This window comes from Kogia breviceps, chromosome 20, assembly GCF_026419965.1.
Source record: "Kogia breviceps isolate mKogBre1 chromosome 20, mKogBre1 haplotype 1, whole genome shotgun sequence".
Lineage (NCBI taxonomy): Eukaryota > Metazoa > Chordata > Mammalia > Artiodactyla > Physeteridae > Kogia > Kogia breviceps.
In genome coordinates, this window is record NC_081329.1 from 695,999 (window position 1) to 711,812 (window position 15,814).

The 15,814-nt window shown below is 41.7% G+C and overlaps 1 protein-coding gene across 14 annotated transcripts in view; it reads right to left on the reverse strand.

The window, feature by feature from the left end:
- The window catches only part of TENM3 (teneurin transmembrane protein 3), a 1,278,657-nt gene that overhangs the window by 412,059 nt on the left and 850,784 nt on the right, over positions 1-15,814 (reverse strand). For 11 of the 14 annotated variants that reach the window (XM_067022801.1, XM_067022807.1, XM_059049172.2 and 8 more), the window contains one exon: positions 12,165-12,443. The exons of the other annotated variants lie outside the window; for them this stretch is intronic. In XM_067022801.1, coding sequence (XP_066878902.1) covers positions 12,165-12,443 — 279 coding nt within the window. The remainder of the gene's footprint in view (positions 1-12,164; positions 12,444-15,814) is intronic. 14 annotated transcript variants of the gene reach the window in all.

Genomic DNA, 15,814 nt, shown 5'->3' on the forward strand with positions numbered 1-15,814 from the left:
ATGTACATGAATACCTGTATCTCCTGTATCTTTTCCAACAGCCTATGGATTGATGGAAAGAGATTTACCTCCCACTGTTACTATCACCTGCTTTAAGTTTATTTATTTATTTAATAAGGATGCAGAAACTTTGTGGGAATGAACTTGCTACTCCGAGCTGGAGTACATACAGATTTTCTTGGCACCTAGAATGTCTAATAAGGAGTGTGCAGCTGTTTAAGCAAGGTGGAATCCTGATAGAGTTGAAGACCTTACGTCTGTGCTGTGCCCCAGCTCTTTCATACTTGGAGTCCGTGTCATTATTCATCACTGCTGTGGAACTTACACATATGTCTACGAGGAGAAGGCCTGCATTTAAGGAGATGTTTATTTATATCAGGTCCTCCTGCAACCAAACCTGTCTCATCAAGGCCACATGTACACAAGGTGGAAAAAGGCAGTCAGCGTCCTAATGTCCTTGAATGCCATCTCTTCTTTCAGTTTCCTGATGTCCTGGAAGACCCATTTCTCCATATACCCCAACGGAATAACGGGAAAAGGGCATAAATTGGCAATTCATGATAGAAGAAATACAAACAGTATACACACATATATGAGAATATATTCAATCCATTACTCAAATGAATGTAAATTGCAACAGTAAGATACTATGTTTCCATCAAGTTGCCAAAATTTTGAAGCATGGCAACATTCCTTGTCAATGGCATGTGGAAAAAGACACATTTTTACACTTCTGGTGGGAGGGTAAATTGATACAGGTTTTCTTTGCAGGGCATTTTGACAGCGTATATCAAATGCTTTAAACTGTATATAACTTTGGCCCTGATATTCCACTTCCAAGAATTCATCCTAAGGTATTAAGGGATACAGAATTAGGGGCAAAGATTTAGCCACTACAATTGTTATCACAACATGATTTACAAAAGTGAAAATTCAAACAACCTAGATGTTCAGCAGTAGTGGATATATTAAACAAATTATGATAAATCACAGCATGGAAAACTATTATGTTGAAGAGGAATATCTAATAATGTGGAGAGACTTATGTCAAATCAGAAATTGCAATTCTAACTTAAAAATATATACAAAGATAAAGAATGAAAGTGTAAACACCAAAATAGAAAGTAGTGAATATTATCCATATGCGTCTCTGTGTCTTCAAATGACATGTAATGCTAAGTAAATAAAACAGATAAATGAAGGGCATAGATTTAAACACTCATAACATTTTACACTTAAAATTGCTTGGTCGGAAGTTCCATTTTTATTATGTCCGTCATCACCTATCACTTTACTTGGGTTATTGACACAGTACAATGCAAATAATAATTAAATGCTTAAAAAATTCTAGGGATTATCTGAAGCCTTAAACTCTTTAGATAGGTTAATTCAAATAATTTAGTTCACCTATAAGCACATTTTGTGCCTAACAATCTATACAGTGGTGCTCCAGTCACAGTAAATGAGACACCGTCCACTATAAGGGAATGTTTTATACTTGCTTCTGCAGCAACTGACATTTCATTCAAGCACTTTCAAATCCCCCCGGAATCTCTAGCTGACGTATGTCAAAATTTTAAGATCTCTCTTTGTGAACTTTAACACCCTTATAAAAACCAGTTGGGAGAGCAAGCCGACTTCCCACTGATTGCTTTGATATTAACCAATTTAAGACAAATCAATTATTCAGTTTAGTCTGAATAAGCATTTCACAAAGTCAGTTTTCCAAATTTAAATATGCAAATAATAACGAACACTCTGGCTCTTTATAGCTTATTTTTATTTCTCTCAGACATATCACTTGTGTTCTGTTTTTTTGGCTCCCTTTTGAGTATTAAAAAAAAATGAATGTTTGGTAATTCCTCAAGAGTGTTTGCTAATAATCAAATCTGGTTGTATAATTTTATGTTTGTAGACATGCATTTTGTTTTTAAGCAAAATAGACAGTATAGCTAGTGCAAAACCATGTGGCAGTTACTAAGGTGGAAAGACTTATATTTAAGCTATTAATTTAATCCTTAAGGCAAAGGTCATAAACACACATATATGTATACATGTATATAGGTGTGTGTATGATTTATATATAATTATATATTTGTATCTATTTTTATTTTGTCATATCTATTTATTATATATGTATATATTATACAACTATTTTATTATATATCTATATGGTTTTGTTTGTTTGTTTTTGTTTTTGCGGTACGCGGGCCTCTCACCGTTGTGGCCTCTCCCGTTGCGGAGCACAGGCTCCGGACGCGCAGGCGCAGCGGCCACGGCTCACAGGCCCAGCCGCTCCGCGGCACGTGGGATCCTCCCGGACCGGGGCTCGAACCCGCGTCCCCTGCATCGGCAGGCGGGCTCCCAACCACTGCGCCACCAGGGAAGCCCCATCTATATGTTTATATATAGATTGTACACACACACACACACACACACACACACACACATCAGTGATCAACGAAATGAAATAGAAGTTACCTACGTATCTGTATCTGGAGTAGTACTGAGAACAATCCTCTTATTTCAGGCTCCAGAATTGATAATTACCTGTTTTCTATTAAACTCTGGATGTGCTTTTCTTTATTTCAACAGCTTTATAGTACTGTTTTAAATAAAGTCTCAATTTTGAATAAGGATGTATTTTCCCCCAAACCTTTTACTGACATGAACTGTCAAGTCCATCAAATTGTCATCAATTTATACCACATTGACTATGCTATGCTATGATTTTCATCAGTATAGATAGAAACGTACCTTTTTAAAGTGCACCTCGCCTACAGCAAACACTAAACGAACGCTATCACAAAGCTGTAAGATATGTAAAGTACGGAGGCAGTCACAGTTATCGAAGTTTATTTTCCAAAGATTTCTCTGCTCCCGACCCTTCAGAGGCCAGACTTCATCTCCCCCTCCATCGCCTCCACTTTCATCTTCTCATTACTCCTTCCCTTTCCTTAGGAAGAGGCTGAAATGTCCTCCAGTATAAAAGTACCCCCGCCCTTGTGTTCCCCGGGAGTTACACCCAACTCTCTCCTTTCTTAGCTCGGAGTTGGAGGGGATAATCTACATTTACCGGTGCCATAGCCTCTGTTCCTCTCCCCCCGCTACAACTTGATGACCACACCCACTCCACAGAAATTCAGGTCCTCTGTGCGATCCAAAGGATGTATTTGGCACCTAGCTTACTACACTTCTGGAAATTTTTGACTCTGTTAATCATGTCCTGTCTCTTTTGTCTTCTGTGAACTGATCTTGTTTGGTTTTCTTTTTGTCTCTATGGAACGTCCCTCTTTGTTTCTTTCACTGGTGCTTCTTCTGTACCTTTATGTGAAATATTGGTGAACTCAGTATTTGATCTTCATTTCTCTTCTTTTCTCACTTGTTTTGCTTTTCGGGAGAGGTTTAATTTGCCCTATGGCTTTAAGTGCAATCATAGAGATCATAAAGAAAATGTCTCTAAACAAAATTTAACTTGAGTTTTATATATACATATATATATATAATTACATACATAATCACAATTTATTATATATAAATTTTATAATATATACGATTATATATATTATTCCATTTTATTATATATAATATATAAATTTTATGATATATATAATATATGTATATATATAATTGCTTAATATATTCTGAATTTTGATGTCCCACAGACATCTCAGATACAACCCGTCCTTCTCGGAATTACTGACTTTATCACAAACAATACGCTTTCACCTCCAACTTGGATTATAGCATCACTTCCACATTAGAGGGTCTTTTTAAATGTCTTCCTGTTCTCTAACACCAACGCAATGAATTAATCATCAAGTGGAATCTATTTGAATCTGTCTCCCTTTCCTTTCCAGTTCTTTGTTCAGATGTTTGTATTTTCTCACTTTGATAATTATAATACTACCTGATTGGCCAATTTGCTTTCAAGTTTGACCTCCAGTTATGCATTCGCTCGGCTACAGTTTCAGTTCCAAATTCAGGCACTGGGTGAGGTGAACACAGACACAAGGGTGAACAGGGCCACGGCCCTACCGAGCTTACTCCCTTTGTGGGAAAGACAGTTAACACTCTACACTGCTTTCTGAGTACTTTGCAGAAATGTAAATATGACTCTGGAATATTCCTCTGTACGAAAATTCTTCTGAGACTCCTATTACTTACAGGAAAAAACACAAATTCCTTAGCATGGCCATGAAGTCCCTTTGCAATGTGGCCTGGGGCCACCTGTCCAGCCTAAGCGCTCATAACTCATCCACAGAACACCCTGTGTCCCAGGCACCAAAGAGCCTCTGGCTCTCGGAACGGTCCCCAGGGATTTCACACTCTCGCCTTCACTGCTGTGTCTACACGTTGCATTTTTACACGTCCTTGGAGCCTGTGCAACAACGCCACCTCCTTCCTCCTTTATAAAACCTTTTTTCCCCTCCTGCCCGCGGTTTCTGGGGCAAGAATCTGCTCCGTGCTGACACGGACTTTGCACGCTTAGCACACGAAAGTACAAGTACAATGCAATATCTACTGGCCTGTCTTCCCAGCCAGCCTATGAATTTCGAGAGTCAGAGACTGTATCATATACTCATTTTTTTGTTTTGTAGCCCCTGGTACGATAGCTAGCATCTACCATTCACTGACTGAGAACATATATGTTCTCAATATGTCAACATTGAGTTGACACATACTCAATGAGAAATCAATTCCAAGTCACATCTCAACTTTATCCAGTTTTCAGTTTCTGTGTGACTTGATATGTAAAGTCCAGGCACGACTCGTAAGACATTTAAAATTGTCCCTTTCTCAAGTTTATACTCATTTGTATCCCTTTTAATATGCATTCAGAAAGCTTTTACAGTTAGTTTACAGTCTATGCATTATGGCAAACCATCTCAGGTCAACTGATAAAGAGAAGAAAATTCCAATAGAGTGAAACCCTCGTTCAAACTACTCAGTAAATAAGGTAGAATATTTTTCACATTTAAACTTGTGTGTAGGTAAATGTTAATTAACAGAATTATTATGACCTGAGAAGAATATTCTATAAATCCCACCCCCACCCCAAATCAGTTAGTTGCTTTTCAAACACTTGAACACCCTTGGAATGGCAAATAAACTACGGTTCTATGGCTCTAACGCTTATTTTTTCTATCTCAGTGATAATTACCTCAATGAACCTGACTCGGCGTTCGCCGCTCTTCAATTCATTAATTAAAACAATTTTACCGCTACTGCTATGATTTTTCAAGGATATCAAACCACATTCAACAATCAAAATAGCATGCATCATCAATTTTGATTTGTGTTAGTATGCTTTACTTTGATTTCAACTCCACAATTAAAAGAACATCTGGATTTGAAACAGATACCACATATATTCTATATCATTTGAACAAAACTACTTAGAATACAAGTTGTTTTGCAGAAATGGCAACATTCGTGTGACGAGCAGCAAACTGTCAAGCGGTGCCGAAAATCCTCTTAGAATGGAAAATATCAACTTAACTGGTAACAGCGAGACGGTGGTGGACGTTATGGCCTTCTCAATTCTAGTTTCATAATACGGAATTTTAAAAAAAAATTATTTAAATCATCACTTACTTGTGCTCAAGTGACTTGTAACATATCCATGAAGTGAATCTATTTCATCCCAAACGAAGCGTGGAAGCTTTTGCTTAAAGAGTGACAAGTTGCTGTTTAAACTATAAACACATACCCATCAAGGTGACGTAATTATTTTTATATATTGGAAGTTATCTGACTGTATTTTGCAAAGCAGCACTTTAATTCTGACCTTGATTTAGGGAGCATGCAACATATTACTTTTGCTATTTTGACATCCCAGAGCACCTAAAACATAAAATGTAATTTACAACAGTAGGACATGCCGGAATTGACCATTACATGCCACAAGAGAGCCCATAATGGAATTTATAGTCAAGTTACGGTTTAGCATGTGTAGTAAAATCTCATCAAATTAGAGTAACACTGAAATACCATTTATTTCTTGCAGCAATGGAATTCCTCCTTAATTCTCACAATCAATTTCCGAAGTAGGCTGAAAGTTGAGAAAGATCAAGTTGAAGGAACGGAATCAGGCTAGGCAAAAAATACACCTCTCTTCAAATTATCTGTGGAAAACTCAACTGTTAGCCTCTTGTAGAAAAAGATCCAGGAGAGGAAGGACGTCTGTGCCATGGCTAGAAGCATCACAAGCACGTGACATAACAGGTATGCCGACACCACTGGCAGTTTCTTCCACACTATTCTAGAACTTAATTGGTGATAGAATAGTTACAAATCCTTCCATTTCTTGTCTCTCACCTATACGCAGTTGCTCAGAAAGAGAAAAAACTGCCCTGCCCCCCTTTTCAGAGAACATATTTTTGCCCGATGTGGTTACTTGGATCGCGAAATAAAGTTCTCTACTGTGACTGTGACGTAAAACGTCAGTACAACAGTTTATCCAATTGGTTTAAGGGGTATATCTTTTTTCTAAGTACAGCAGCTCAACTTTTAGATTTTATCTATCCATACAGAAAGTAGACTTTAAAACTACTATTTCAAAGGGCAAGTAAATTGGTGTTTTGAAGTGTCTTAGTCCGGCAAAGCAAGTATCTATTACACTTAAAAATACTGCACAGTAATGCTCTATGCTTGCTGTTAGCCAAATTAGCCCTGGAATACTTTAGTATCTGCACAGTTAGTGTGGCATTAGTGGGGTCCTACCACAGGTGTATTGCTAAGACACCAGGTGAGAAATAAAGTCTTCCAGGAATGATTTATGTTATTGGGTGAACTGATGAGCTTCAGTTAAATTGCCTTTTTTTTTTTTGTGCTAGCAAAAAAATTGCCTTTTTTTTTTTTGTGCTAGGGCCTCTCACTGTTGTGGCCCCTCCCGTTGTGGAGCACAGGCTCCGGACGCGCAGGCGCAGCGGCCACGGCTCACGGGCCCAGCCGCTCCGCGGCATGTGGGATCCTCCCGGACCGGGGCACGAACCCGCGTCCCCTGCATCGGCAGGCGGACTCAACCACTGCGCCACCAGGGAAGCCCTAAATTGCGTTTTAATTGACTGGCTGGCTAAGTAACATGCCTTTGCGGGAAACGCCACGATGGAAATTTCCTTTGGCCAGGAGGGGCAGGGGCATGTCTAACTCTTGGAAGTCTACAGCCACCAGACTAATTATCAGCACCACTTAATGTATGTTCATTTAATTACAGTGACTTAAAAAGTATGTGGGGTTTTAGAGAAAAACAAAAGAGTCAATGAATGGTGACAGAAATTCCAGGCTATGCAAATTAGCAGTGCGTCTTCTGGAGGAGACCACTTGCTCTCCCTCGTTCACCAAACGTACAAAGACTTGACTGATGCGGACAGAAGGGGGAAATGGCAGGGGAGCAGGGGACACACCGTGGGCCAAGACTAGGCAGGTACTTGATACCGTGCACCTCACGTAAATCTTCACAGACACTTACGAAGGACATATACTTTTCCACCATTTACAAATAATAATAAGAGGACACCCTCGTTTGGAACTCACTATACGCCAGGCACCGTTGTTCTAAGCATATTATATTTCCGAGCTCATTTAATCCTCACAACAACCCTATAAGGACTGCGCATCCGTCACTTGTGATCTTCTGCATTTTACCCTCATGGGAACGGTAGCACAGGAAGGTTAAGTCACTTGCCCGAGGCCACACAGCCGGGAGGTGGTGGAGCCCGTACACTCCCAGGTGGCCTGCCCCCGTCAACGCGTTCTCAGCTGTTGCCCTCAGAGGAGGCTCTCGAGGTCCCCAGGTGCGACGAGGTAGAAGAGGAGAGGAGGGCCACCTCCTCTTGGTCTGTCTAGTGTCAAAGGTCACCGGTTCCCAAGGGGCAGAAGAGGTCGTGGCGACAGGCAGGAGAAGCAAGACAGAGACCTCCGCACGTCCGGAGTAGCCAGGCAGCGGAGGGAAAGTTGGGACCCTGCGCTCCGGGTGCCTCGGGAGCGGACAGTCTTGGGGGTCGGGTGGAAGCGTTCACAGCCCGAGCGCCGTGCTTTGGAACCCCGCGCTGGTGGCTGACAAAGGGCAGTAATACATGCCGGGCGCCTCTGGGGGAAGATGCACAAATAAACATTGTTTAAAGCTTAAAGCTTGACGGTGTGAAGAATAAAAAAAGCCCTTTGTTCCTGACATTTACATAGATATTTGGAATTCAGGCCAGATGACTTGCAACGCTGGAGGGCGGGCTTCGGTCAGGGGTCTTTTAACAATCGCTCAGAGACCGGAAGGACGCCTCCCACGAGCCGCTGGTGATTCTCCCTTTGATTTCGGCACCCCATCCTTTTCTGTTGTCGTCTCTCAACAGCTTACTAGGACCGCCGCTAACAGGTGGTCACAAAGCACTGACCCCCAGGATCTGCCCCGGAGCACGGCAGTTGGCTGAGAAAGCGGGCAGCACGTGTCAAGCAAGGCCTCCTCCCACACCCTGAATTCGGAACACGACTGACATTTGAGATTTGATGCGAAACTCAATCTATACTGTAATAGATGTTTTTTCTCAACACGCTTCTTAACGTCAACTCCCCATGGCTGGTGAAGAGTCAGTTCTGCAAAAGAATATATTTTACCACTGGTTTGGAATCTCTGCTACCGCGGAGACGCGTGACGTGGTCCGAATGTTCTTTCCTCTCACGGGACGCTCAGGCCATGACAATTTCATTAGCCTCACAGCAGTTCTAGCACCTTCTTTTTTTTTTTTTTTTTGCGGTACGCGGGCCTCTCACTGTTGTGGCCTCTCCCGTTGCGGAGCACAGGCTCCGGACGCGCAGGCGCAGCAGCCACGGCTCACGGGCCCAGCCGCTCCGCGGCACGTGGGATCCTCCCGGACCGGGGCACGAACCCGTGTCCCCTGCATCGGCAGGCGGACTCTCAACCACTGCGCCACCAGGGAAGCCCTAGCACCTTCTTAACTTGAACTGTTGGCCTCTTTATCAATAAATAAATGAAAGCTAATCCCTTGTAGTGACTAAAGTCTTCTCTGAAGCTATAACTAGAACATCAGTCACTCAGCTTGCATAATTTCACAAATGTTGAATAACACTTTGTTTTTCTGAAAACAGCCTTATTCACATTATTTCAAATGACATAAACAGTCCACCCCAAATCCCTTGCTAAACTGGAGGGAAAAAACACGTCAGTGTCTGGTTTCTCAGTTCGTTTCCCTTCGGTGAGTTGTTTTATGCACACCCTTCTCGTCTCAACTTGTAGCGATATAATAAGACTTCCCGGGACACACGGCGCGGCGACACGAAAAAGCATAAAATTTGACCATTTAAATAACTGGAGGTCAAAGGAAAATATAGCTGGAAAAACCAATAATCTTTCAGAGTGAGAGCATTTAAGAATACCTGCATTGAATTATTTTAGAAATCTTATATTAGAAATATTTGACTAGAAGTAGTAATAATAGTAAAAAGAGGTAATAGATTTGAGGATATTGTTTATAAAGATGTTAGAAGGCCCTGTGTACGATTACAAATTTTAGTTTTTACTGTAGCCCAGCTTAAGAAGTTTTTTATGTCAGGAAAAACCCCTCAATACTCTTGTTTAATTCCACAATTCAAAGTGATAAGGTCTGCATTTATTACTTTAAATGGAATCTTGCTCTGTCCGACTGATCACTGAAAATTCAGAACAGATAAATGAATCTGCAATGTCCCCGTGGACACACATATGACATCTCTGAAACAGCCAGTGTCCAGTACGAGGTCACGTCTATTTCTTTCCCTCTTTTGTGTTCTCCCCTCAGCTGACCTCACTGGGAGTCCTTAGACCGTCAAACCGTTGTTTCTAACAACCACCGCAGCCAAACCTTTTGGGGAAAAAGAGTAAAAACACCAGTTGAAGTCATCACTTGCCCCGCTCAACACACAGTGTTTTCGACACTTCATACCCTGAACTTGGCTGAGCCGTTTACTCTCAACAGATGCTACCAAGTGTTCCGAATTTCACGGCGCGGCCCCGACACCCTCCTCCTGCGTCTCTTCGCTCCGCCTCGGGACACCACGTGGAGAAACGGACGCGGGCGACCTGCCTCGTGTTTACGGCGTCCCAAGAGCAGGGCCTAGGCGACTGCTGAGGCACCAAGGCCCGCCTGCGGCTCAGGGTCCCCCGTGCAAACGGAGGGGGCCGGCAGCGCGAGGAAGTCCTCAGCCTCGCCGCCCCGCCCCGCCATTCGGGGGCTTCTTAGATACTGTGAAGTGGAGGTGGCAACGTTGCGAAGTTTTCCGGAAAGACTAAAGCGGCATGTGTTTGCGAATTCACTGTGAGATGGTTTCAGCAGATATTCAAGTTGAAAGATAATAAAATTAATTTATATTTTACCAATACAGACACAATAACAAGATCCACTCGTTATGAGAGAGTGAGAGAGAGAGAGAGAGAAAGAGAGATGCTACCGAGGCTGCATATAGAAAGGGCAAGCAGCGTGGGACGATATTTAGTGGATGTGGCTATGGAAGGTCCACGACGCAGAAAATCAGAACTGAATGCACTGTCCCCGCTGCCTTCTCCTCTGTTCTCTTCTGAGACCATCATACATTTTTTCATGTATCTCAGGAAAATCAAATGTCAAATAACACATCTGAATATAACCACCGTGCCTACAATTGCTTGCAGAGTGTTACGTAAACATATAGAGACACAGGAAGCACAATTTATGCCACATCTTATGTACTTAAGTTTAGACACTTCGGAAGCCAGTGAAAATTTATATAAACACAGGTTTTACTGAGGTGAATGGATTAGGTCGGGAAAATGCCGCAGTCAGATGCTAAGACTCATTTTGTTAGACAGAGCTGCCCTTGTTTCCTGTTTGGGGTTGGGATAAATCCAGCCTCCGCCAAGAACTGACACTTGCAACATGAATATACCGAGCGCCTGTTACTAATTGATTTTGACTTCGGTTTGAGGCACTAAAGCATTCTCCACAAGCTGCTGTTTTCGTTGTGGCTTAAAGTCGACCTTTCTTTCCCCTGAACAGCAAGAAAAGAAGCAACAAGCGGAGTGTAAAGCACTAGCTTCCCCTCCGTTTGGCGACTGAGCTGAGACTACAAGCCGACAACGGACATGCTTTCCTATCACAAAGCAAAGCTCACAAACTTGCTCAATAAGTAATGAAAATGAAACCATTGGTAAAACACCATCTTTCTTTTCACATGTCCTGCAGTTCTTCCATTTTAATTGTCTCTCTGCTTTTTTGATACATCGCATACACAGCATTAATAACTAGATTAAAGTAGCAAGTACGCTGTTAACATTAAATGCTGAAAGAGAAAAATCATTTTGTTGTCTGGTGCACTGGTTCGGATGCTCCAATTCTTCCAGAAGCTGCACTGACTAAAAATTAAGTTTTCTTTTAAATCTATTATTGCATAGAAATTAACTGTTTCTTTATTATTCTGCGTTGGCGAGAGGAAAAGAGTCCCGATATATTTATTTTTCTTACAGTATGCTATTTGGATACCCTAAAATCCAGTTTTTGTGCATCGATTTAATTGCAGAGTAATCCAGTCCCCAGAGCACATCAAGGGCCACACTCCCGTCTCTTTACCAAGATTTCAATTGCTCTCATCAACGAGTAAGTCTAAAGCAAGATCAAATTTGTTCTTCAATCATTGAGCCCTGTTAGTAAACTACTCTGTGCGCTCACTCATCCATTCTAAGATTCTGCAACTTCTGAGGTGTTTTCAAGAGGAATCTACAAAGACATCTTTGATCACAAGCTGGCTCTGGGGTAAACTGTACCACCACTCGCTTTGCTACTCCACCGAGGATAACAGGTGACACGACCCAAGAGAAGTCAAAGCCAGTCTCTGTGGGTTTTTTTTTTCTTAGCACGACTAAACTGTGTTTCAAAACCACCGCTAACACCACGGAGAAAGCCTGCATCATTTTACAATCTGACGTCGTCGAATATTGATGTTTTCCCAGGGGAAGAAAATGCAATAACGAAGGACATTTCTTGAGCGCGACTAGTAGCGTTGCAATACGAAGAACGGAAGCAGAAAGGAAGGGAAGGAGAGAGAGCAGGAAGGAAGGAAGCCACGCCTCCAGAGTCAAGGGAAACAGACGCAGGCACTGCACGCCAACATTGCGAAGCCAAAAGAAAAGAACTTACCGTTTTCACTGTCCGACTTGTTTTCGTGCTCTGTGTCTGTCAGGGTGAGGGCTGAGTTGGAGCGGCTTGACAGGCAGGAGCTGCGGCCTGACTTGACCCCCCTGCCCCACAGTCTCATGGCATGCTCTGGGGACATCACTGCTTCATGCTCAGTGTCAGCGTCTGACCCTGCACTGATAGAGTAACCTCTGTGAGGGAGCCCGATTTCCGCACACAACGCCAGTCCTCTTCGAGCTTCCGGTGCACAAACGCCTAACTGCCTTAGGGTGAAATTCTGTCCTAATTAGGGGGAAAAAAGATGACACCTAGTGAGTATACGTCTCGCTTCAGCGTTCTTTAAACAACATCTCCCTAAAACAAACACTTAAGCATCCCGTCTGGGCAGCTCTCAGCACCAGGTGTTTGCATTAGCTCCACGTGACCTGTGGTCGCGTGGGTCCAGTCGGGGGGCAGGGAGCCCCACCTCTGACTTTCCACCCAGCCCAGCTCAGAGCTCCCTTGTCAACTATTTCAGCCCTTCAACACCTCCGGTGAGCCGGGCAGGTAAAGCGGCCCAGACCATGAAAACCCAACCCAGAGAAAGGCTTAGTTATCCTTGATAGAACTGTGTTTAGCGGACTTGTGAAGCCATAGAAATTGTCAGAATTATTTCCTGGGTCCTGGCTCTCATCCCAAACATTAGGATTCTCCCTCCCAGATGTCACTCCTTTGGAAGAGAAAAGATTGCCCTCTAGAATAAGTTACCCAATAATCAGAAAAAAATTAGAAACCAGAGCCTGGGCAGTCTTTTTTATATTTTCCCACCTAAAACTTAACAACCAATATAAACATGTATCACGTGTGTACAAACATACACTAACTTTTGGAGTGTAATGTCATGAAAATGTGCAGACATCTGACTTCCCAGATTGTTTTGCTTTAATAAACACCTGGAAACATCTGTATTGATCAGAGTAAACCAATTCGTGCAAATAAAGTGCACTCTAAAAAATAAAGCGTGGGTATTACGTATTTAAAAATTAATGATAAAATCAAGTTCCCTGCAAAATAAATGGTTGTGAACCCTGAAGGCTTTTACTAATAAATTGAGCGTAATAAAACTCATGGCACTGCAATAACTTAAAGCAAAAGTGTTTAAATTAGGTGACACTTTAAAATGACTGCCGTTATTAATGGCTTTTCCAATCCTGTATTTATTCTTGAAAATTTCACCTATGTTTTATGATACTAGGGGTGAGAAGAGAGAGAAAAATGTTTGCTTAGAGGATGCATACACATGGGCCTTCCATTTCCTGTCTCATTGGCATGGTAGAGTCTAAGATTAAGGTACCAACTAGAATCAAAGTACAGGAAAAGAATAATAGTATACCAAGACTGAGTTAAATGCTACCATATAATACCAAACTTTTAAGAATATTAAGCATTTATATTACTCATCGTTTTCATTTTCGTACTTCCCTCTCTTATATCCACACACATTTTTAAAGTTAATTGGCTAGTATGAGAAATAACATACATTTTTTAAAAGAGGGTGTTATAAATTATTCGTAATAATAACATCTTGAATCTTCTAGGAAGTGAATCACACATAATGCACAAGACAGTAAATATTTGGTTGTAAAAATATTAGCACCGTCAAGGATTCAGCCCATCTTAACCAGCGGGGTTAATTGTTTATTGCTGTGGTCAGATCGGCAGTTGGAATCTGCTTTATCTCGGTCAGACTTCCAAATGGATTCTGACAATGACACTCATAAATAATGAAAATCTGTTGCTACAAATTCGCTACAAATCATCTCAGAGAGATGTGAATACGTATCTGAACCAAAGAGTATGTCAGAATAAAGAAAGCAGTTGGGACTTCCCTGGTGGCGCAGTGGTTAAGAATACGCCTGCCACTGCAGGGGGCACGGGTTCGAGCCCCGGTCCAGGAAGATCCCACGTGCCACAGAGCAGCTGGGCCCGTGCGCCACAACTACTGAGCCTGCGCTCTAGAGCCCGCGAGCCACAACTACTGAGCCCGTGTGCCACAACTACTGAGGGCCGCGCACCTAGAGCCCGTGCTCCGCAACAAGAGAAGCCACCGCGATGAGAAGCCCGCGCACTGCAATGGAGAGTAGCACCCACTTGCTGCAACTAGAGAAAGCCCGCGTGCAGCAGCGAAGACCCAGTGCAGCCAAAAATAAATAAACAAAGACAAATAAATAAATTAATTTTAAAAAAGGGTCTTCTCATTCCAAGTGCAAATATTCAACCTAGATTTTCTATTAAAAAAAATAAAAATAAAAAATAAAGGAAGTAGCAAAAATAAAGAGGGAATAAGAACTCATTGAACAGTGAGAAAGTGCGCAAGTTTAATGAGGTAAGACACGGTAGTGGTGATATTTTTAAAAGAACTAGTGTGGACTGTACTTATGAAAGTAAATCCACAAATGGTCAATGGAACGGACAGTTAATGGACTGTAATGGACAGTTAATGTGAAAGAGCTTATCCATTCCTATTTATATATCATATCTAAAATGGGGAGGGGGGAAAGGGCGTAAAACAGTTAAACATCACCATCAAACATGTCTTTTCCAAAACAATTTTTAAAGGGTGAAAATGAATGATAAGACCCTGTGCATCTTTCCTCTATTTGGGGACGTTCCCACATTGGAGAATAAAAATAAGAGACGAGTGAAAAGGCAGTAAGAACTCCCTTTCTAATCCCTGAAATGTAACTTGAAACATTTTCCATGTTACTGACTTTTCACACTGTTGCCATCTTGATGCAATAATCTATGGGGTGAAGGGAAGCAGAAAATGGCAAAATGTCTATTATTGGTTATCTGGGTATGTAGACACAGTTCATTTTGCAAATGAATATCCAAGACATCATCCCTATGAACTGGTATGTGTATCCCAAACTTCTTAGACATCTGACCCTCCACCCAGAGATAAACCCACACACATATGGTCTCCTTATCTTTGATAAAGGAGGCAAGAATATACAGTGGAGAAAAGACAGCCTCTGCAATAAGTGGTGCTGGGGAAACTGGACAGCTACATGTAAAAGAATGAAATTAGAACACTCCCTAACACCACACACAAAAATAAACTCAAAATGGATTAAAGACCTAAATGTAAGGCCAGACACTAAAAACTCTTAGAGGAAAACAAAGGCAGAACACTCTATGACATAAATCACAGTAAGATCTTTTTGACCCACCTCCTAGAGAAATGGAAATAAAAACAAAAATAAACAAATGGGACCTAATGAAACTTAAAAGCTTTCGCACAGCAAAGGCAGCCATAAACGAGACGAAAAGACAACCCTCAGAATGGGAGAAAATATTTGCAAATGAAGCAATGGACAAACGATTAATCTCCAAAATATACAAGCAGCACATGCAGCTCAATATCAAAAAAACAAACAACCTGATTAAAAAATGGGCAGAAGACCTAAAGAGACATTTCTCCAAAGAAGATATACAGATGGCCAAGAAGCACATGAAAGGATGCTCAACATCATTAATCATTAGAGAAATGCAAATCAAAACTACAATGAGATAGCATCTCACACCGGTCAGAATGGCCATCATCAAAACATCTACAAACAACAAATGCTGGAGAGGGTGTGGAGAAAAGGGAACCCTCTTGCACAGTTGGT